General features: G+C 41.6%; 1 protein-coding gene across 1 annotated transcript in view; it reads left to right on the forward strand.

The window, feature by feature from the left end:
- The window catches only part of PLCH1 (phospholipase C eta 1), a gene marked incomplete at both ends in the record, with an annotated part of 51,960 nt that overhangs the window by 23,712 nt on the left and 4,850 nt on the right, over positions 1-23,398 (forward strand). Inside the window, 17 exons of the mRNA XM_079540017.1 lie at positions 4,111-4,204; positions 5,401-5,604; positions 5,897-6,017; positions 7,386-7,557; positions 10,371-10,478; positions 12,127-12,288; positions 14,706-14,777; positions 16,808-16,899; positions 17,624-17,724; positions 18,050-18,229; positions 18,326-18,433; positions 18,900-19,024; positions 19,432-19,516; positions 20,253-20,399; positions 20,770-20,849; positions 22,340-22,399; positions 22,876-23,236. Of these exons, the coding sequence (XP_079396143.1) occupies positions 4,111-4,204; positions 5,401-5,604; positions 5,897-6,017; positions 7,386-7,557; positions 10,371-10,478; positions 12,127-12,288; positions 14,706-14,777; positions 16,808-16,899; positions 17,624-17,724; positions 18,050-18,229; positions 18,326-18,433; positions 18,900-19,024; positions 19,432-19,516; positions 20,253-20,399; positions 20,770-20,849; positions 22,340-22,399; positions 22,876-23,236 (2,272 nt within the window). The remainder of the gene's footprint in view (positions 1-4,110; positions 4,205-5,400; positions 5,605-5,896; positions 6,018-7,385; positions 7,558-10,370; positions 10,479-12,126; positions 12,289-14,705; positions 14,778-16,807; positions 16,900-17,623; positions 17,725-18,049; positions 18,230-18,325; positions 18,434-18,899; positions 19,025-19,431; positions 19,517-20,252; positions 20,400-20,769; positions 20,850-22,339; positions 22,400-22,875; positions 23,237-23,398) is intronic.

Consider the following 23,398-nt stretch of genomic DNA (forward strand, 5'->3'; position numbering starts at 1 on the left):
TGATCTCGCTTTGACAGCCTCAACACAGAGGTTTTCCTGCAAGCAGTCTGGTCCTGGTGATTCTGCCAATTGCAGCTTCAAAGCACAGTGCATTTGGATCTTCCCCCTTCATGCTCTGTTCCAAGTCTTCTCGGCTCTCTACTTTCTCCTTTGTTTCCTTTTTTTTTTCTTTTTTAATCACTGTCTTCTACCTGGGTGCCCTTCAGTGGAGCACCACTGACAAAGACAACAAATGGGAAACAAATGCTCCCAAGAAGATGTGTGTGGAGATGCTGAAGAGCTCAGGAGCTGCTGAAGAACAGTGGTAGAAGAAGGCACTGAGAGACCTGTGAGTGCATGAGGACATCACGAAGGTACTGATGCAGCAGAAAAAGCAAGTTGTCAGTCAAGTCTGGAATACTGCACCCATCCTGTCTGCACACTACTTGAAATCCTGAGTGCAGAATGACCTATGAGCAGTAACGCTCTCAACATTTCTTCCCTCCCCCCTGCAAAAGGAAGCATGACCTCCTGAGATGAATCTCTAGGCAATGTTCTTCAGCAACACCTTGCACTTTCTTTGCCTCTTCCCTTGTCTTCTCACTTCCTAGTATCAAATGTTAAAGCAAATTTACGCTTCTGTGTTTTCAGAACGCAGATATGATGTCAGTGATCTCAGGTGAGGTAAAAGCTGGTGGTGGTTCAAATCATAATGCAGCACTGAAGTGCCTCCAACCAAACCTCATCTAGCTTTTGCTCTTGTCTAGCTGCTTGGCAATCTGTGGGCAGTCTGTCCAACTCCATCTGCTACTCTTTTGGCGAGGCTTTTGAATATGAGGATGGAATAAAAGGGTTTGGGCTTTTTTGTTAACTTGCTAAGCTGATAGCTTGGTTTTCTTTTTTTTTTTTTTTTTTTTTAAGAATTCCCTGTTGCCCTTACCCAAGAGCTTGTGAAACAGATTACTTCCACTTAATTGCAGTTAAACTCAGCTCATTGAAATTGCAATTTTATGGCTTCAAATGTCAGAGAAGCAGAAAACAGGCAAAAAATAGGCTGGTTTCCTGGAAGGTACTGCAGTCCTCTTAACCATAAGTGGCTGTGAGGGAGGAACATCCCTGGATGTGCAGTCATATCTGCATGTCTGATTGCTGTCCCACTGGGAGTGCCCTTTCCTGATAAATCGGTATGAGCTTGGAAGTTGCTCCCCTGCTAAATGACAGATCACTTCTTGGCAGGGTCTCCAGGGGCTTTTGACTGATGGCATCTCATACTTGGCTTTAAGTTCTTGACAAAATAAGCTCTGCATACACTCTCTTCCCTGTTGAAGAACAGCTCTGTGGTGGCTGGCCACTCTGGATCTGCCCAATATAGAGACTGGTCTCATGCTGCCCCACTGATTCGGGCCCCCTAGCGATGCTGTCCTGTGTGCAGACTCTCAACTTGAGGCTGCTGTTTGTCCTTCCCTCCTTGCTGCTGTATTCATGTCACGTCAAGTGCTTTTCTTTCACAGTCAGCAGAGACCTCTTTTCTGCTCTGGATGATTATTTAATGAAGTTATGTACTTTGGTGTTGCAAACCTGAAGCGTTTGGTTCTGGTTCTATAAGAGTAAGACTGTAAGAAGGGAGTATCCTGCATGCCTGCTTGCCACCTGCTGCTTTCCTATGGATCAATTACTTTGCACTATACCTCACATCTGTGCTGAGAAAACGGCTGACCGCTGAGATCCTGCCTCCAGCAACATTCTCTGCATGCTCCAGGAAAGTTTACTGCTTGTTGTATGCTTGCCCTGTTCCACTTCTTGTGCTTATACAAAGGGGTAATAAGTATTACTGATTGAGGTGATAACTCCATATATCATGACATTTTTCTTCCAATCTCAATTTAAATGTAAGATGTTGATGTAGGGATTTGCTTTAATGAAATATATTTTGATTTTCTTAAAGAATAATTAACTATTAACAACTGGAGGCTAAACTTCCAGTCTGACGCAGGCTCATGGGTTGGCATCCTATCTGAGTACACCTGTCACCAGCAGTACACTTCTTTAATTTCTACTTTCTTTGTTTTCTAACTATTCTTCTACTTCACGTTCTTTCATTTCCCATGAGAATATGGAGAACAAGGGTGATTCCTGTTCTTAGCTCTGAAGTGCTCTGCTTTTCTGGAAGAGAACATCTTCGGTAGTCCTTGCATCTAAATGCACACCAGTGATATTCGCTACCATTTGACATTCTTTCTAGTGAAAGAATGAAAAATGTAATGAAAATAAATTTATATTAGTTTCCTAAGTCTCAATCTCTCAAACTACAGTTAAAAAGCACAAATCAGTGAACGTTTCCTTAACAGATGCTGCTTTGGGCTAGACATTTTCATTCTTAGAGCACATGAGTACTGTGCTCTTGCCTGTCAAGGAGTGGCATGGGATAATGAAAATGGTCATTCTAGTCAGCCTCTGCTGAAGAAGGGTTGCTCTGAATGGTGCTTGCACTCAAACAGTGACGTCTACTTGAGCTGGGATAATCAGTTATTTTCTCTATCAAATTGTTCTCATTCCCATTCTCCCGTGCAATTCCAGCAGGCGTCTCATGATGTTGACTTAGCTAGGAGACATAAATGAACTGTTTGGACAAGGCTGGGCAGTGCTTCCCTGGGCAAGAGGAAAAGCAAAGGGAAGGCTGAAGGGTGGAAGGACTGGAAAATCTCTCTCCACATTAACACTTCTTTCAGCTTGCCTTACCATATGTGTTGAATTGCTCACTTGCTTTCATTCTGTTACTACGTTTCTAATGTTGACACATCTGGTTGCTTGGTTTTTTTTTCCCCTTCTCTGGTAATTTTTCATGTTTAGGCTGTAGCCTTGTAGGTGCTATGAGGTTGGTCATGGCACCCACATTTCTTAGGGACAGCTCCACTCTTGGTAGGATCAGGATCTTACAGAAGACCAGATCGAGATCATCAGCCTGCACTGGGAAGATTTCCATGCTGTTGAATGCCAGTGCTGGGAACGCTGAGCTATAGGAAATAATGGAAAGAGCAAATTAGTTGGAGACTACAGATGGAGCAGATTGGATGGAACTGGTTTTCCATCTGAGAGAGGAGTCCATTTGGACAGGGTTCACAAAGGGACTGTTTTCTGTCTTAAAAGAGTGAAGGCTGCAGGATCTGCAGGGTGAGCAGTCTCACTCCTGCCTCTGCCTGAAGCAGTCGTGCTACCAGAGATCTCACTGTGGGTAAGAGAGGGGACCAGAGCACACGTTCCTCTGCTTGCAGACTGCTCCTCACACTGATTTGCAGAAGGGTGTTTGAGCTGACTTTGCTAAGTGTGCAAACAGTAAACAGTAAACAGAACAGTGGTATGAATGAGCTGCCAAAGTTCAGTGTCGTTATTATCATTCTGTGATATAATTAGTAGAGGGAATAAAATGCACCCAACCTGAGTTTTCACTTTGGATCCATACAGCTTTAGGGGGACGCGGGTGAAAAAAGATGGTAGGTGTGATGAAAAATGCTTTCCTCTAGTTTCAGAGGAAATGTGAGCATGCTCTGACCTCATGAGTCAGGACCTTGACTGGGAACGTGCTGGAGCTGATGACAAAACTCCTACTTGTTTCAGAAGGACTGCTGTTTTTCGTTTTGGAATCTAATTATTTATCTCAGAGCCTGTATATTACTCTCCTAGAGAGTGAAGTCTCTTGAAAGTAATGAAATCACAGGAGTGGAAAATACTGGAAAATGAAATCAAACCCTACAGATCTTTTCGCATGTCTAAGTAGGTTGCACTGAAGAATAGTGCATCATAGTTCTCATTGCAGCACTATTGCCCAGCACCACTATTGTCAGTTGTGCTTGACAGCTATTTTCTTCAATCTTTTAAACTGAAATGACACAGCTGTTAACAGTGACCACTACTTCTCATTCCTATTTTTCTCCTAAAAGGTAAGAGCCACCAGGCTGGTGGAGCACTGACAAAAACCAAGTCCTTTTGCAGTAGGATTGCTGGCTGTTCCCTCCCTAATTGACTCAACTTGGTGTCTGATTACAAGACTTTAAACTGCTCTGGGGTAGATTTTGACATGCTGGTCGCATAGTAGGAAAAGGAAATGTACCAACACTGTATTTTTTTGTGCAGATGAGTAATGTGACGCCAGAATATTGTCTTGACATCATACAGAAGTTTGAAGTATCAGAAGAAAACAAGGAGCAGAATGTTCTTGGGATTGAAGGTAAAGCCTTTTGATTTCTAAATTAACTTTATGTCCTGGTCTATTACAGTGGAATAGGAGGGCTTTAGCAGTGTTTTCATGTAGCCTGTATAGCAGTCAGCTGCATAGGTGTGCATTTTAATGAAATAGGAGAGACAGGAGTAGGTGGGCTGAATTATGCCTGGCAGTATCAACAGCCAGCATCGTGGCTACAATATGTTGCTGTATAACAGACTAATTTGGATGCCTCAGGCTTGTGTAAACTTATTGTAGCTGTGTATTAAAACACGACACAAAATATGTAATTTGTAGTACAATATGTTCTAACGAAGTAACAAAAGCAAAGTTTGTGTTCTGCTCTGTCTGTGTATAGTTGGGATCTCTACTGTATGGTCCACTGAGTTATGCTTAACCTCTACTGTATGGTCCATTGGTTTATGCTTATGTGAAGTAACAGAAGATCAGTTGCATTTTCCTTGTGTTTTGTTAATGAATTCTTTTAGTAACTTATGCTTGTTTGCTAAAGCAGTTGTGGATGGTTTATTTATTCAAAATTCAACTTAGTATCAAATCCACATCTGAACTGGAATGAAGCAGATTAAATGCTATGGTCTGTTAATTTGCCCAGAAGGTAGCTTTCATGAAGCAGAATAATTTGCTTGGAGATTTCTGTAGGGAGTGGGGAAGTTCCTCTGCGCAGTGCTTGAGGTGGGGAGGCTGCACCCGATGTTCTGTTTTTGCTGTTGGTTGTTAATTGGTTAATTCTGAACAGGCTCATTTCAATGCCATGTTTTGCAAATACTTGCTGATTGTGTGGAGTTTTTTGGCAGTCATGAATGTGTTTTTCTAGATTATACTTTATTTTCTAATTCAGAGCTTTTTAAAAACGGCCTGGGGACAAGGTTTGGGTCTTGGGAGTGTTCTTCTCAAAGGTGCTAGAACTCCCACAGGATTTAAAAATAAAATAAAAAATGAGCTGCGTTTGTACCGGCAGTAGATTGATGCTGTGCACCATCCTCAGTTTGCAGAGAAAGAGGCAAGTCCCAAAAATCTAACTTACATGGTGAAAATATGGGGTACAGGAAGATCAATTCGTGCTGTGTGATTCATCGGTCTGGGGGACAGGAGTTAACACCATGTACATAAATAGAAAAAACAACCACTGGAGTGCAAGCTGTTTGCGTGGCATCTTTGAAAAACTGTTTCTTTGTTCAAAGGTTTCACCAACTTCATGCGCAGTCCTGCTTGTGATGTTTTCAATCCATTGCATTGTGAAGTGCATCAAGATATGGATCAACCCCTTTGTAACTACTTCATCGCTTCGTCCCACAACACGTACCTGACAGGAGACCAGCTGCTGTCCCAGTCCAGAGTGGAGATGTATGCACGAGTGCTGCAGGATGGTTGTCGATGTATTGAAGGTATGTTTTTAATATAACTTGCTAATTGTGAGAGATATTTTCAGCACAGTGAGTGACAGACCTAAAGCGGCCACGCTTTACTACCTTGTTAATTTCAGATAAAACCAGTTGCAAGATTTTCATTTAATAAAAATGTGGCTTGTTAATTTGAACTTAATCAGAGTAGATTGAATAGATGGAGTGAAACTTCTGACGCCTGCATAGTTGTGTTCATGAGTTCCATTGGCAAGATTAGCAGAAAAATATAAGATCACGGGCTTCTCTTAACATGAAGCTTTTTTTGTCTTAACAGTGGATTGCTGGGATGGCCCAGATGGAGAGCCAGTAGTGCATCATGGATACACACTTACCTCTAAAATATTCTTCCGTGACGTGGCAGAAACCATCAATAAGTATGCCTTCATCAAAAATGAGTAAGTGGGGAGTTGGTTTTGAAGCTAGAGTTACCTGTTTTGTGTAATTAATCTCATGTCAAAATTAAACCAGAAAGTATGCGTAGTCCATGAAACGCTCTGAGAAGTTAAAAAGCTGATTCTGTTCTCTGTTTACTGCCTGCATCCTATTTATTGTTCAACTTCCTGAACAATACTGTCAGTGGAGCTTGAAAGCTCAGCTGAAGTTAGGAAGACCTTTCGTGTGTTTTTAACTCAGTTGTTCTTTGAGCAGTCTGAGGCTGTTCAGTATCTAGTGATTATCTTGAGTCTTTGTTTGAGCAAAACTTCCCACTCATTTCCCCTGGGAAATTCTCCTTGAAAATCAATGCTGTGCTGCTCTCTACCTAAGGAAATGCTTTATTTCAGTAGGAACGTAGTAAAGCTGTCTTATAATACAGAGATGAGAGATAATGTTTAAATTCTAATTTGCTTTCTGTGGTTACTATATAACAAAATTTATTATCAAAATAGTAGGGAGTTGGGCTGTAAATATACTGTAGACAGTATATGTAAATATAGCTGTAAATATACTGTAAACAGCAGTCTCAGAAGATAATGAGTAGGCATGTAGAATTTTGAGTAGCTTGGAGAGAATAAAGGACTGGAGGAATTGGATCCTCATTTGGTGTGTGGTTGGGCTCTGCGGTTCCTTGCCTTACAATTTTGGCTCTGCCAAGAGTTTAAAAAAGAACTGGGCAAGTTTTTGGAAGAATTAAGCCTTTATGTACAGAAACAATGTCTCTAGCTCAGAAAACATTAACTGAAAATTCCTGGAGCCTGTGAGAGTGTTCTGGAAAGTACTGCCAAATATTTCTGCTGCTCCCCAGTCTGGTCATCTTCAGAGATTTGGTCTGGCTCACTGTAGCTGCAGTTCAGACAAAAGCAAATTGATCTTGCTGCTATCATAAAGCCTTTGGAAGATGAACAGGGAGATGTTAACAAGTACATTGAATCTGTGGATTTCAAGGCACTTGGTTATTGCAGAGTATGAAGACCAAAGAGTGCGAAGGAATATTGTAACGTCTGAATAGCAAGGCTCTGTGTTGCTGAGGAGTTTCATGGTGCGTTTCTTGGTCTGTGGCTCACGCTCAGTGATCAGACACTGGCACCTGTGTGCTCGTGGGATGGGGTTGGGGTTGGGGGCCGAATCTCCTGCAGCGACTGTCAAAGGGATTCTGACTGCACGGGGATTTGGGAGTTCATGTGCAAAGTCCTCCCTCACAAGGGGAGTTTGTTTCCAGGCTGCTGACAGTGTGAGAGCAAACTGCTCAGGATGGTTTGTGGTCAGCTGTGCGGGTCTTCTCTCCTGAAGCACCGTTATGTCACTGTCTGGGGTTTTGTTTCTAGGTTCCCGGTGATACTGTCTATTGAAAACCATTGCAGTATTCAGCAGCAAAAGAAGATTGCTCAGTACTTGAAGGAGATACTTGGTGACAAACTGGACTTGTCATCTGTAGTCACCGGAGATTCCAGGCAGCTTCCTAGCCCTCAAAACTTGAAAGGGAAAATCCTAGTGAAGGTAATTTGCTACTGATGGCACATTGAAAATCTAATGGGAGGCAGCGCCTGGTATTTGTTGTGTGTCTTTGGCTTTGGGGAATAAGTTTATCTGTGCCACCATGATTGGCACAGATGCAGTAAGTTAAAATTCCAAGCTTTTCACAGAGATACTGATATAAAACTCTCTAAACTCTAGCCTCAGCAAGTGGCCCAGAACATTTCTGTGAGTGTTTTAACAGGGCAGTTGTATCAACGGTAAGGTATACAAAATTCTTTGTGCTTCTTCAGCACCTTATCGAAGGGTCTTGAACTCAGAGATGCTGGTTATTTTTTTTTTAATCCGTAGCACCGAGTGAAGAAAACAGGGATGTGGTAAAAAACACATCCTTATGAATAGGAGGAAATGTGGCAATTACCTGATGATTTCTCTTTTTCTGAAGTTTGTTGTTAGTGGGTGTTTTTCCCTATTGTTCATATTCCTGAAGTATCTAGAAAATTTATAGAAGGAAAGATTGTATGATAGTGCTTTGGAGTAATGTAAAAATGTCTGAAAACATGCATTTTCATGCATTGCCCCCTCACCTTGCTATGAGCAGTAGTTCATGAAATGAAATGAAACTATTTTCATGGTTCACCAGCTGCATTTATGAACGAAGAGCACTTCAGAAGGTGGCTAAAAAGCAGCAAGGGAGGCTCTGCAGCACTGTGGTTAGTGTTGTATGCAACCTGAGTTGTTGGAGCCCCTCTATGCAAACATATTTGCTCTTGAAGGAATTTCAAAGGCAGAGATGTAATATGGAAGCAATGCTAGGCAGGCCATTGAGAAGATGATTAATGAAATTGTAGCTCATTAAGTTGTCTAATTTACTTTGGCACATGAGGAGAATTACTGTGCTGTGAGCACTTGAGATACCATTTTTCTGTGTCAAGCTGTCTGTAGCAATTCACAGTAGGTTTGATGTTAGGTTGGACATTTCGATATAGCAGAGATGTGACTGATTTAGAAAGCCTTCAGGTGGTCAGCTGTGGTTTTGCATTTCACTGAGGCAGTTTTCTTGTTCGTGAACTATGTGAGTGTGAAGCATTGGTGTTTTAGGGAGCTGAACAAGATAGCAGGTAATGCAAGTTGTTGCAAAACATAGTGAATCCAGCTTGAAATAGGTCACTGAATAAAAGGCAGGAGGTCTGGCACTGTGCTGGTCTTCCATGAACTTCTGAGCTGCTCTTCCTGGCACATCTGAGTTTGGAACTTTGGGTCAACTCTTCAGCTAACAGTGGCTGGAGCCCTGTGAACAGTCACAGAATGGTGTGCAGCTGGGCTGATGCTTCTAGAATGAGGAACTCCATTTTCAGCATCACAGAATCTACCACAAAGCCCTATCTCCCATCTCCAGTTCAATTTAAACAGTCGTATCAGGAAAGATAAAATATTTAGCTTCTTGTGGAAGTAAGCGAGTTTCTCATCTTTTTTACTTCTATTTATGCTATTCTGTGCCTTTCTCTTTGAAATACAATATTGACTAATTAGCTGAAGAATTTCAAATTGTGGCCATAATTCTCGTTTTGCTACTGAGTATAAAAAAGATTTCTGGTAATACTGAGGGATTTAAACCCATGTAAACTTCAAGTCATTACCAGGACAGCATTATTCATTTCAAAATCCAGTCCTTAAGTCAGTCCTCTTAATTTCCTCAGAAACCCAGTTCTTGTCTACCTCTGTCTGTGATAAATCAGACAAACTGCAAGCGTTCCTGCAAAAAGAGAGGATGACAAGGAAATGTAATAGCATAAAAACTTGTTTTCATAAGCATTAATTTGGCCTCTAGGCCCAATTTATTAAGTAGCAGACAGCAAAACAAGAGGCAGCACCAAAAGTTACATCGTGGGAGATTCAGAATGGGCAGCAGGAAAAGGCTTTCAGCAGAGCATAGTGCAGCATGGGAAGAGGCTGCCCAGGGAGCTGAGGGAGCCTCCATCCTAAAAAGCTGGCAAGATTTGGCTACGCAAAGCTCATCTAGAGCTGCGATGGTCCTCCTTTAGCAGGAGGTTGGACTAAAGACCTTCAGAGGTCTATAGACAGCATTGCTGCAGTTCTGAATTTGGGCCTTGCCAGAAGTGGTCAAACAGGAAAATTAAAGTTGAATGTTCCAGTAAGTACAATTCATCTTTCAGACCCTCAACTTTTTTTTTTTACCAGAAGTAACCAATAACCTGATACTCACCACTCTAATCAGATGTTGGAAACTAGACATGGAGTTGAAGTAGTTCCTTTCTAATGTAGGTATATGAAGCACAAAGTAGAGGATTAGCAACTAATGTTGAATTGCTGACTACGCGCTTGCATGAGCATGCAGTATTAAAATAAACTTTGCTGCTTCATTCATGTGATGGCTACTTGCAATGAGTTTTTTGTGTATGCATTTTCCCTTCTGATGCAGAGCCTATAACAGTCTCAGCTTCTTATTTTTGGGTTTTATTTGAAGCACACGATGGTTTGCTTGCTAGAGGTAAGCCTGAAGCGCTGGGGAGGCAACTTTAAAAATTCATTGACACTCACTGTCTTGCTCCAGAGATGGGAGATAGTGTGCTTTTTTGAACTAGCTTGCAAACGTCTTCCAATAACAAGCTAACAGAAGTACATCAAACTCCTTTTGAAGACATCATATGTGATAATGTGGCTCCTTGAGCCAGCTTGCATGAGATAGTCTGAATTCTAAGCTCTGACCGCTTTTAAAATAAGCACTAATGGAGTAAAAGGATATTTGGGGCTTTGGAGAACGTAACGCTGCCCGTGTGAGTACTAACTGTGAATATTTTTTTCCTCCTTTTTAGGGAAAAAAGTTGCCTTGCAGTCTCGGAGCAGATGCTGAGGAAGGAGAAGTTTCTGATGAGGATAGTGCTGATGAAATTGAAGATGACTGCAAGTTAAAATCCTGCTATGTATGTGCATGTACACATCTCCCAGAACTGTCATTCCTTGCATGTGTGTTTCATAATCCTACTTGCTGTTGTTAGCAGGCTAAGTTTTCTAACTTGGATTTCTAAGTCGTGTCTCTTAAGATGCAGGAATTATATAATTCCATGTTTTGACAAGGACTGCGTTTGTTCAGAAATGCAGGACTTTTCATTTAAATCATGTAGATGACAAATATATACAGTAGCCTGCTGCCAGCACAGTCAGCATGCTAGGCTTTTTCAAATACAAATGTACAGTGCAGTGTCATAATGGATTTACTGCACTGTGTCTAGGTGAAAAATTAAGAATAGAGACATACAAATGAAAAGAATTTGAAGTGTGAAAAATAGTTTTCAATACTTTCTTTAACATTAAAGAATGTTTTCTGTTTTCTTTATTTCTTAAGTCTTACTGTTTACTTTCCTGCTACTGATTTTATTAACGTTTTTTGTTTTTGCTAAACTGAACCTGGTGTGCAACACTGACCCATGTTATCCAACAAGTGCTTTGTTCTGGTCAGAAGTCAGCCTTGCTTCATTCATCAGTCAAAAGTTTTGAGCTAAAGATATTATCAAGGGAGATTCAGAAAGAGTAGATCAAAGTCAGATTAATATTTAGGAAGTATAGTGTTATTTATCTCCACTTCTGAATGCAGCCTAGTGATTTTTCCCTGTTGCCACCCAGTAGTGCCTCAGTGCAATTCTCATTAGCTGTTTATGGCTTGCATCCTGAGCTTTTAATTTGCCTGTATCATTTTGGCTGCTATTAGTAATTGACAGATTTTCAGAGTAGCTGGGATTTGCTTTAGAGACAACAGAAGTCCCCACCTGAAGTGGTTCATTAGAAGGGAATGTTTGTGTTGGTCCAATTCAGTTTCCAATTCATTGTCATGTGCTGTTGAATAGGAGCACTTTGTAATCCCCGGGGATTACACCGTGCTGCTGCCTGCAACAAAGGGGTGTGGGGAGACTTCTGATGTGCAGAAAGACCCAAGAGAAAACCTGCAGTCCATAATGCAGAAGGTCTTTTGTGTCCAGCAAGGGAGTCTGTTAGGACAGGCAGCTGCTCTCCTCCTGCCTCAAGAGAACTCTTGTGCCCCATAGGGAGGGGAATGCCAGGTGCACACTGCTGTTCTCAAGGCTCCTATTTTAAGCATCTTATGTAAGAGACCATTTGGTGTTTATACAGTCAGTGCTGCTATTAACTCAAATGATTCTATCATTTGGTTGTAATTGTTTCCTCTCTTGTTGGAGCAGGAATCTAGTAGCCATTAGGCTGTTTGATATCATTGAGGAAATCTGTTGGTGATTAAGTTGTGAATTTGTGCTATGCTCAGAAAGAGGAGGTCGGACTTGTGATGTTTGAAACACCAGGACCTGGGCTGGGCTGCTCTGTGCAGTGGGCAGCACTTTGGTGAGGCCTGCAAGGGATGTGTCAGGGACCTGAAGGGAAGAAAGGAAGGTGGCAGTGACAGTAAAAGCCCCAGTTGGGCAGGATTAGGCAAGAAGCTTTTTCTTGTTCAGAGAAGGGCAATGGTGGGAGTGCCTGAGGCACATGCAGTGGTCTCTCAGGCTGTCCCGGAGGTGGTGGATGTAATAATCTGTTTTACCTGGATCTCTTAATGCTTTTCAGAGTAACGGTGCAACTGAGCATCAGGTGGAATCTTTTATAAGAACAAAGCTTGAATCTCTGTTAAAAGAGTCCCAGATCAGGGACAAAGAAGATCCTGACAGCTTCACGGTGAGAGCACTGCTAAGGGCAACTCATGAAGGTTTAAGTGTTAACCTGAAGCAGGTAGGTGGGTGTTTTTTTCCTTCATTTCTGGGTATGAAATAAGGTGATGTGTTGCGCATTCCAGTGACTTATGAACAGCTTCTGATAGTTTTGTTTCATCTAAAATGAAAACATGGAATAGTTTCAGATAAAATGTCTAAGGATTTAAGTGATTGAATATGAAGAGTATCTGACCTGTTTTATTTTCTTCTACGTGTTGGAAGCAAGTAATTCAGGAAGCATTGATACTGCAAATAGTTGCCTTAGTCCTGCTGTGACTGACCATGGTAATTCAGCCTTGCTGTTTCCTGTAATGCACAGGATTGTGCTTTTACTGCCTGAAGCAAGGGTCTGTTTTTTTCACACCCAGACTGTTTTATGGTTGTGAATGATATGTTTTTATTTCCCTTTTGACATCAAATTATTATTACAAAGCTATTACAATAAAAACGTATTGGGATTTTGAATACACCAGTGCAGTTTGTACCTCAAATCCATAGTCACCATATTTTCACCTCAGCTGAATGCAAAATCTGTTACATAAACTGAGAATGAATTGTTCTGAGGGATGTACCTACTCAAATGATATGGTCTCCGAGGTCAACTACATGCAGTTCTTTCTGCACATCTCCCCAATCTATAGGTTCTATGTCGTTCTTGTCAATCTTTTTGCAAGACTGGAGCTATGAGACCTTTGCCTGAAGCCAGGCTTGACTGCATAGAATATGCTCATCTTGTCCTGGTGCTTGAGATGTCTGGTCACATCTGTGTTGTGATGGGAAGGGGCTGTGAGCATCCGAAGGTCAGAGCCACCTGACCTTGCATAGAGAGGTTGTTTCCAGATCGTGATTTAGCAGCTGAGAGCAGGCAGCTTGCCTCTTTACTTTGGCCTCTGTGTGGTTGCGGAAGTGGGACTTCAGAGAGCAAACTGTTAGTAAACACGATTCGATACGAGCCACTTCAGCATTACTTTGAGCTAGAGCAATGTTTGAACATCTGTCAGGTTGTAATATCTCTAATATTTTGTAACTGACTTATTTAAAATTATTGTTGGACATCAAGATCCCTTCCTGCAGCGATGCGATGCGAACACTGGGGGGATGCCTGACCCTTTTCTCAAGGGTCTTTAAGCAGTACAGAGCTGAGCAATGGGTAGTAACAAGAGGTAAAATAACTGGCAGATTAGTTGATATCAACTGTTGACTAAGATGGAAGGAAATTATAAATGGTTAAATGTGCTGGCTTGATGATTCTGTAACTTATTTGCTCACTTTGGCAGCCCTGTTGTAAAGCTCTGCTCTGGCAGTCGCTGTGTAACTGCTGAGCCAGAGGCAGGCTGCTGGCATTGGCTGTGTACTTTTTACTGGTCAAACCTCTCTTTCCTTCCCTTCCTCACTGACAAACTTCCAATTTTCCAGAAGATTTGCTAATTTGCAGTAACTGAAAAACCCAAACCAAAGAAGAACCCAACCTTTTACAATGCAAATTCACATGCTATTGCCAGTAGATGCCATGTTTTCTATGGAGGTTTTTTTTATATGTTTGTGGAGTTGTCTTTGGGGTGCGGGAGAGGAGAGGGGCAGTGTGTCCTGTCAGTCAGTTTGGATTTGCTGCTGGCAATGCCAAATACTCGTTCTTATCCGAGAGAGACTCAACCTTCATCTGCTTGGGTTTCCTTCTCTGCTTTATGCAGATTTTCAGCCTGAGCTAGGAGCAAATTTTTAAATGTAGATACGGTGATTATTGGTGAACAATGCACCTAATGCTTCTGTGGTTGTTACTGGCCAGAGGTAATGTGCAACACAATGCAGTGAATGTTTGGAGTTTGCTGGAATCGCTGAAATGCTGGGGGAATAACCTCAGCACCTTTGGGTCTTTATTTTGCTCTTTGAAAGAAGAAGGGATATGTTTTTCTGGCAGGAAAAAGCTAGGTGCTGCCAGGAGTTATCAAAGCCATGTCCAGGGGCACGACTGTGGATGTGATGAAGCTTGGGCTCCAGGCTGTCTTTTAGCTTTATTTTTTTCCTCTCCTTTCCTTTGTGGCTATTTTTATGCACACTTTCAGGTGTTTGTTTTTTATCGCTGTTGTTTTTGGCTGGATTGGTTTTTCTCTGTGCTTGGTTGCTGTCTTGAATATTAATGTTCATTTTTGTCTTCCTCTTGGAGGATTGCTCGTCTAAATTAGAAAAGTCCTTTCATGAAATAGTTTTGAATTTGTGTTCAGAGATCAGTGTGTTGTGCTTAGACTTTAATTCCCTTTTACCTTTATTCTCCTGTGCAAATAATTATTCCCTTGTGTATTCTCACACAATGGTGAATCAGAGTGGCATGCCAAAGCTTTCACTGGGTTAAAGCCCAGTGTCTTTTAGAGACTGTAGTGGACTCTAAAAGTCTGAAGGTATCCACTTACACTCGTTTTTCCAACTTTCCCTGTACAGAACCTGGACACGAAAGAAAGTGGGAAAAAGTCTCATAGTCGATCGTTAATGGGCAACTTTGGTAAACACAAAGTAAGTAAAACGAGAGTGATTTTGCTGGTCCATCTGACTGTTCTAATGGCACAGGGTATGATTTATTGCATGGTGTGCTTGGAGGCAATGAGGAAGGACTGCTTGGTTACAGTGGTGTAGTTATTGCTGTTTAGAAGAGTGTAGCTGGCAAAAGTATGGAGAATCATCCAGAGACGGTCGCTGTACCTTAGAAAATCTTGCCTGGCCATAAGGATAATCTGAATTAGTGAAGGATAATTGCTGCTTTTCTTATCACACTTACAGCAGCAGCAGAGCAGTCTAGACAAATGCCTCGATATGTTTTTGTTTTCCAGACTTCTGTCCATAAAGCTGATGGTGTTTTTACTGGGGGTCTGGTTTTACCTTGTTCCACGCTCTGAGCAGGGCTGTGCAATGCCCTCCTGCCTGGCTTCTCACACAGGGGCTGCTGTGACTGAGCAGCGGCTCTGGTCCCACACACCTGCTTTGTAAAAGCGCATTTTCCTCTGATCTGTTCATGGTTTGGCATGCACTATTTATATATCTGTAGCTACTGGGTCAAATTTTTTGCTTCTCTGGGTCTTCACTGGAGCTTCACTGCACCAAACCAAGCAAGAGCTAATGCAATCAAAATGAGCGTGAGGTTTCCTGTTCCACCTGTGTGTGCTGCCTGAGCAGACAGCAGCCATCAAGAGGGATGATGTGCCTATCTTTCCTCTTGTTCTGTTGGTGGGAAAACAAATGCTGTGGGGTGAGATGTCACATACACGAGTCAGCTACTAAAAACAGATGGTTATAGTGAGAGCTGGAAAGCATATCAATGATTTTAATTGCTTCCACTAGCTATTCTAATGGAGATAGCAGGTGGGACAGACTTGTCCACTTAATCTCTGCTGGAAAAAAAAAAAGAGGTCTGTGTGTGTAGTTTTTTATATATAATGATCTTAGTGTAGGTCAAGTGAGGGGGGACTTCCAGTAATTTCTCCCTCACACCTTTCCAGCTAAAGGGGATGCCTGGGAAAGATGATTACTGTTGATCTTTTTGCAGATGCAGAATTATCCAACAAGGAAAATGGACTTGTGATGTTTTTGGCCCTTGTTCCATGTATATGTGTGTAAACTCTGTAAAACCTCCAGTGGAGGAGAGAATGCCAAGGCTGGCAACTCCTGCAAGTTGATTGCAGGGATCATCAGTCCAAACCTTTGAACCACTCAAATGGTCTCCAATGTGGTCAACTTTATTTCAGCACTGAACAGAGCAAACTCAAAATATAAACCAAATTATGTGCGTTATTAGTTTATTATAGCAGGAGAAATGAATTCTGTGCTCAATTATCATCTAACTAAATGAGCTGGAGAATACAGAGCTTTCAGTTATATTGTTGATTATCTCATGATGAGAAGGGAATTAAAGAAACTCTCCTTTGAACTCATTTGAACAGTAAGTGTTACAAAACATGTAATGTTGCTGAAATTGGACACTGTGAAAGCATCAGCACTTATGCAAAAAGATGCTGCTGTTTAATCTTTTTATCATAGCTAGTTGCTTTGATGTACACTGCAGTAAATTGGAGTGATTTGAATGTTCGTTTGCATGGCTCAAAAGACAGCAGAAAAAAAGAATTTTGCCCAGAGGTTGGTTGTGTTCTCAGCTTCATGAGTCCACTTGTTAAATTCTCTAAATTGTGAAGGGAGAGAGAGAGAGAAGCATAGGTGAGTGCACTGTACATGCACGTGTTGCAGTTTGTTAAATATGGTATTGGCCTTTGGAAATCCAGCAGGACCAGCGGAGGGGCGCAGAGCTGAGAGCTGTCCTCTCTGTTTCCCCTCCAACTTATCCCCATTTACAGCCTGTTTGTGGCAGGAGGAAAGCTGCAGAGTGTGCATGGTGTGCTGCACTGGGTCCTGGTTTGCAGAGATGTTTCTCTTGCAGCTTGGCCCTAGCTGCTGGCCAGCAGGTAGACCTGCTCTCTGGGTTTGTGGATAAGTGGTGTGTCCTTGCAGAAATATCCCGTACACTGACATCGTTGTGCTTGATTCTTTCCCATCAGAAAGCAGGGAAGGCAGCGTCCAAATGTAGCGCATCAGATGATGATGAAAGTCAGCAAAACTCTTCGGGAAAGGAAGCAGGGCAGCTGCACAGGTGAGCTAAGCATCCCCGCATTTTCAGCTCAGTTGGATTAATGACACGTTGTTGTTATTAATACGTGTATGTCAGAGGCTAAGTCGGGTTTTACAAGGCAAGGCATTTATGACAGCTCTGTTGGGATGTGTTTTGCTATGACTGCTTTAGCCTGAGAGTTTGAATATGTAGGCTTTGATAGGTTGCAAACAGCAATTGCCCTTAAACTGAAAGGAAATGCGATATAATACTTTCCTAATGGAAAATGCCAACCTACATTTTGCGTGCTGTAAATAGTGCTCAAAGAAAACTGCTTAGCCTAAGTAGGGATACATCACAGCCCTGTCAGCTTTATTACATCTGAGAATGTAAAGAAAAAGCAATCAAAAAACGCCTTTGAGAATGCATTTGCTGTCATTGAAAAGCTCCTTTTACAGAGGCAACTCGAAGCTGTCTGCCCTTGCTTTGTCTGGAGAAGCCATTGTTTGGCTATTTCATTATGGTGTAAATAAAGAATGTTGTCTGTGCTGTGACTGAAGGTACAGGGGGAACAGTCATCTGGAAGACTGCTAAGAAACCTCTGTAAGGAGACTAGCCCCACAGAGTTCCCTGCTTACTGCACCTTTCTTTGCAGCTTGAGTTGTACAGCTGTTTGTTTCCTTACTGATGAAAAATAAAGGGAATTCATATATGCTTTAAATATTGAAAAACTCCTGCTTTGTTTTATGTATTAATTATGAATCAGTAGATTGACTCGTCGAAGGAAAACTGTGAAGCTGTGCCGAGCTCTGTCTGACCTCGTGGTGTACACAAACTCTGTGGCAGCCCAGGATATAGTAGATGATGGTAAGTAGATGTCTGCAGTTTGTTCAAAGCGCTCACATCTAGGATTTTGCAGGAAAAAAGACCCTGGCAATTAGTATGAACTCTTGCTTGGCTTTCTTTGCAATTCTTGAAACTTGAGAGTAGACAAAAGGCACTCCTGAAAGAGGAAACTGGTGCCCTTCAGTTAAACTGTACGGGTTGAGTATGACAAGACAATTTATCAGCGTAACTTTGGACTGACTCTGATCTTCCCCTTGATTAATACCAGTATAGCTGAGGTGTGAGTTCAGGCCTCCATGCCCTGGGATTGCTTTGTAACTTGTTTGTTGGTTAACAATGCATTCAGGATCAACAGGGAATGTGCTGTCATTCAGTGAAACGAGAGCCCACCAAGCAGTGCAGCAGAAGGCTGAACAGTTCATGCTTTACAACCAGAAACAACTTACGAGGATCTACCCATCGGCGTACCGGATTGACTCCAGCAACTTCAATCCTTTACCTTACTGGAATGTTGGTTGCCAGTTAGGTGGGTGTTGCATGAGAATCTTATTTCTGACTTCTTGGCTTTGTGCTGAGTAAATACGATCTTTATCGGTGACACTCAAGTCTTCTCATTTAACAGTGGCACTAAACTACCAGTCTGAGGGACGTATGATGCAGTTAAATGAAGCGAAGTTTAAGGTAAATGGCAACTGTGGTTATGTCCTCAAACCTCAGCAGATGTGCAAAGGTAATGTTCCACTTATATTTATTACTAAATAATAATAAATATAAAGGTAACAGAGAAATGTCAGAGGCAATCTGGGTGTTTGAAGCTAGTTAAAGAACTCAACGCCAGCAACTTGTTGTTGTCAATGTCTGTGCAGATGTGCAAGAAATGTGAAGACTGTTGATCTGAGTTGTAACTGTGGAGCATTTGTAAGGTTACTATATTGTAGAAGAATTTTTTTTTAGGGCAGGAGTCATAGTCTAAAACCCTCCTTATTAGCAAGGATGGTCTTTTAATAATGTGAGAGTTTTTTTGTTTGTTTTTAAAATGGAATGAGTTTTAAAATTCATTAACAGCTGTTTTGTGCTCTCAAGTTAGTAGCTGATGTGTGCTGTGTGTATACGTACTGCTTGTGGGGCTGAGGGGGAGTACCTTTAATTGAGTGCATCTATCCTTACACTTGCTTTCATTGCTTGCCAACTTTCAGGCTCGTTCAACCCCTATTCTTCAGATCCACTTCCTGCCAGTCCTAAGAAGCAGCTCATCCTGAAAATCGTCAGTGGACAGCAGCTGCCTAAGCCTCCTGACTCAATGCTAGGAGACAGAGGAGAGGTAACGCACTCTGTTATCAACCAGTGCTTTTATGGCAGATCCTAGAATGACCTGGCAGCCTTTGACTCAAAGAATTTTTCTCCTTATTTAAATCAACCAATAACTCTCAGATATTGTCGAGCTTTCAGTCATCAATACTGGCATTTTCCAGAGTCTGTGTGCTGCATGCGATGGTTAAGAAGTAACTTGGTTTGTATTTTGAAAATGGCTCTCATCTGGCCATGGCTTTTGAGACTATAAACCACACGCCAGCACGGTTTGTGAAGCCATGTTGCATGAGTGTGCTGCTTGGAAATTGCAACAGTTCTTGAATAGGAATTTAAGTTAATTCTTTGTGTGAGTTCCTTAGAATTGACCTTCGCTTACATCACTGGCTTGTTTTTAAAGTATTGTTGTTTCTAAAATAGATAATAGATCCCTTTGTCGAGGTGGAAATCATTGGGTTACCCGTTGACTGCTGTAAAGATCAGACCAGGGTGGTTGATGACAATGGTAAGATAATCAACAGATTTCCTTTTCTTGAGAAAAATATGAAGTCATTACAAATGATTCAGAGTCTGTTATTGCTTTGTAAATTGCAGAGCCTCTTACTTGATGAAATCAAATGACTTTCTTCTAAATTAATTCTGCTTTCTGACCAGAATTTCTGGTGCAGGAGACACGAGTGAGAACTGTTCTACCACAATATCTATCTCCTGGATTGTTTCTAAATCTCATTTGGGCAGAAATTCCAAATATTTGGATGTGTAAAATAATGTATATTATCAAATGAAATAAAAACAAATCATGACATAAGCATTTTATGCCATCTCCCCCATTATGGGAAGGAGGTGAAGAACAGAGTGGGATAGCCTGCTGCAGCAGGGGAGGAGGCTGTTAGCTTGTGTGAGCAGTTGCAATACTGTGAGGGGGTGGAAGAGAGGAGTTCCTTTTTTGTCTTTCACCTACCACAGTTCTGTAAAACAGCAGCCAGCCTCGCTGTCCCTGCCACCTACACAACCAGAACCATTTTTTGGTAAAAACTGCCTAGCAGGTGGATTTCTTACTCTCAGTTATTTCTATAATGGAGATTGAGAGATTGTAGACATAGATGAGCAATGTGTAAATGAGTGTTCATTGCGTATTTGGTCTGTTTGTTTCTCGTGCCTCTTGCTGTGATTCATGAAAATTGAGACCAGTGCTTGCTCTGACTGTGTTTCTGAAACTTTCTGCTCCTTTTGTATTACAGGGTTTAATCCTGTTTGGGAGGAAACGCTCACTTTTACCATCCACATGCCTGAAATAGCTTTGGTTCGATTTCTTGTTTGGGATCATGACCCTATTGGGCGAGACTTCGTTGGGCAGAGAACGCTGGCCTTTAGCAGTCTTGTACCTGGTTAGTCCCGTGTGGTTTTTCTTGAATTAGATGTTTAAACAAAGATCAAATGCCTTTGAATTGCAAGTTTAAAACTAGGTGCCAACATAGTACGTATGCCTACATCTCCAAGGTTTCATGTGTGAACTTGGACAGTTCTGCAATGTTAGGGTTGTGCATTCACTGTTGAGTTTGGGTGGCTGGGATTGTGGAAATTTCTGCTGTCTTTAACTTGGGGCAGATTGCACTGTGAGACTTGGAAAACTCCTAAGGACAAACTAGGTTTTATTTAAGACAGCAGGTGTGTATGTTCCACTTTCACAGACACTCGTTGCCAGTTGTCCACAAAGCACACACAGCTGACTGGGATGCAATATTTTTATTTTACCAGGTTATCGACATGTGTATTTAGAAGGACTGACAGAAGCCTCCATATTTGTTCACATAACCATTAATGAAATCTATGGAAAGGTAGGTATATTTGCAAACGTACGTATTTAATGAGTTTTTGTTTTAGTTCTTCTGACAGAAATGAATCCCAGTGCATTTAAAATGCTGTGTAGAGTTTACAGTGTGTTTTGTATGTCGTGCCTAGCTAACTCTGCAACTGATCAGTAGTAAAGTTTAAAGAAATTATTCAGTTCATACCGGGGTGGAATGAGCTGAGGACTGTAACTGCACCAGGACTTGGTATTTGAAAAGCACAGGAGCTGATTTGTCATAAATCTCATAGGTTTTAGTGATACCTCTTGTTGCTTTTCTGAAAGATTACTTATTTTAAAGCTTGTTTTTAAAATGAAAGCAAAAGCACAGTGCTTTTTCTCTGCTTCAACAGCCTTCATGAACAGCTTTCTGAAGGTCAGTGGGAGATCAACATACAGAAGTTGAGGCCAGGCTCAAGAGGCTACTAAAATAAAATGGACCTCTGTAGTGATTGAAAAATAATAATAATCAATTAAGGGTGTAGATGAAAAGAATGCTAGCTTTCAGTCTTTCTCCCTCTTGAGAGCAGATGCAGAGAATATTATGTCAAAGCTATTTCTGACAAGCAGCTTTTTGTCTGTTCTGGAGCACTGTAGTTATCTCTGTGTGTAAGATCACAGCTCTGCAAGTACCCAAGGAGATCTCAGTAGAACGCAGAGAGGAGATAACGTAGACAAGGCCCACGGGCTGAGATTTGGTACAATCCCAATCCTCACTTCACTCCATTACCTTTATCCACACCGATCCTGTTAGGTGGCTGAATGATGTAGTGATGCCCTTTAAGCCACTTAGATGTGTGTCTTGCTCTTGGCATCCTTGCCTCAGCCCAGGGATCAGTGTTTCAGTGCACTCTCTGCTCTTGCCCCTGGAAGCATTCCTACTGCCAGGGAGATGTTGGAGAGAATGGCACTGACTGTGCCTGACCTGTGTGTGCTCTGTGCACAAAGAGAAGCTTGTAGTGTTCCAGGTAGTCTTCATCATCACTGAATCTGTGTTAAAAGAGTTGTAGAGTGAACAGCTTGGGTTACATCTACAGCATGTTGAGTAGATATGTACACATCTGTACCGTGTAGAGTTTTGGTTATTGTCTGGAGGGGAGCCTGTTTGACTGGTGCTCTTCAAAGCAGAATAGCAAAGATGACCTTCATAGTGAAGACAAATGTTACTAACAGAAGATGGAAAAAATTCTGAGTGAGATTTGATATCTTGATATTACTTAATCTATCATCTAATTCTTGCCTTAATGATGGATTACATTATTGTTTCTAAGGTATAAACGGGCCGAATCTACATTGCCATCCTTGTAAGTAAGGATGTCTGGTCAAATTTCTATGAGATACTGGCATTACGCTAATAAATAGCTTTAAATAATTTGCTGTAGAGAGTTGTATTTACAGTTGATGTATTATTTACCTTAATTGCTTGTATCGTGGTCTTGAAAATATTAGCCAAATGTATTTGCATTTTTTGCCTTTCAGTGGAGCCCCTTAATCCTCAATCCCAGTTACACAATATTGCACTTTCTAGGAGCCACAAAGGTAGACTTCATCAGCATGCACTTTGACTTGCTGGGCACAGATTTTCGAATGGTTCCTAATCGCATGATCTGTAACTACCAAGCTACATCATTCTTCATTCAAACTCTGAAACATTTGAGTATTGCTTTGATGATGCCCATGCATAAAACTTCAAATTAATGTCTAGCCTGTCACTGCTGCACATTTCTTACAGTGTTGTCATCTCTGATTAGGAGACTTTGAGCAAACCTCTCTTGTAATTGTGGCAGGCTGCCATCCTAATGAGGAGAAACACAGACATGCATGAATTCATGGAGACCTATGCTGATAGTTCCTTGGTCAGAGTAGATGTGAATTGCTTGGTGTGAGTTTTTGCTTTGCTGCGTTTTAACTTTGTACTCATCATTCATAAGTGCTCAGAAAGCAGCCTTTTCCACTGCACCCTTCTGGAGTAGTCTGACCTCCCTTGAAACCCCTGGTTATTCTTGTCCTTTCAGAACAAGCAACTGATCGGACTCCGAGGGCTGTTCAACAAGAACCCAAAGCACAGTTCTGCTGAGAGTAGCGCTCACTACGTTCGGAAGCGCTCTATTGGTGACCGAATTCTCCGGCGCACGGCCAGTGCACCAGCAAAAGGCAGAAAGAAAAGTAAAATGGGTTTTCTGGAAGCTTCTGAAATTAAAGACAGTGCATCGGAACCAGCAGACCTGAAGGACAAAGAAGGAGTTGTAAGGCGTACAAGCCGGAGTTTGCAAGCACGTCCTGCTTCTATGCCAGTGGACAAATTCCTTCTTGTAGGGCTGCCGTGCACGGAAGATGAAACTGCTCATGATGCCAAAGGAAAAGAAAATGCAACTGGTAAGAGATTTCTGAAATTAATTGTGGTGTAATAAAGTTGAAATTGTCTATGAAGAGGGTTGATTATGCAGTTTGTATACTAGCAGTTTTATTCAACTTTTTTAAGAGTTACTGGACAAAATGATATGTGCTTGAAATTGCAGCATCTTTAATCTCCTCAAA

The sequence above is a fragment of the Tetrao urogallus genome, assembly GCF_951394365.1.
Source record: "Tetrao urogallus genome assembly, chromosome: 9".
In the NCBI taxonomy this organism is placed as follows: domain Eukaryota; kingdom Metazoa; phylum Chordata; class Aves; order Galliformes; family Phasianidae; genus Tetrao; species Tetrao urogallus.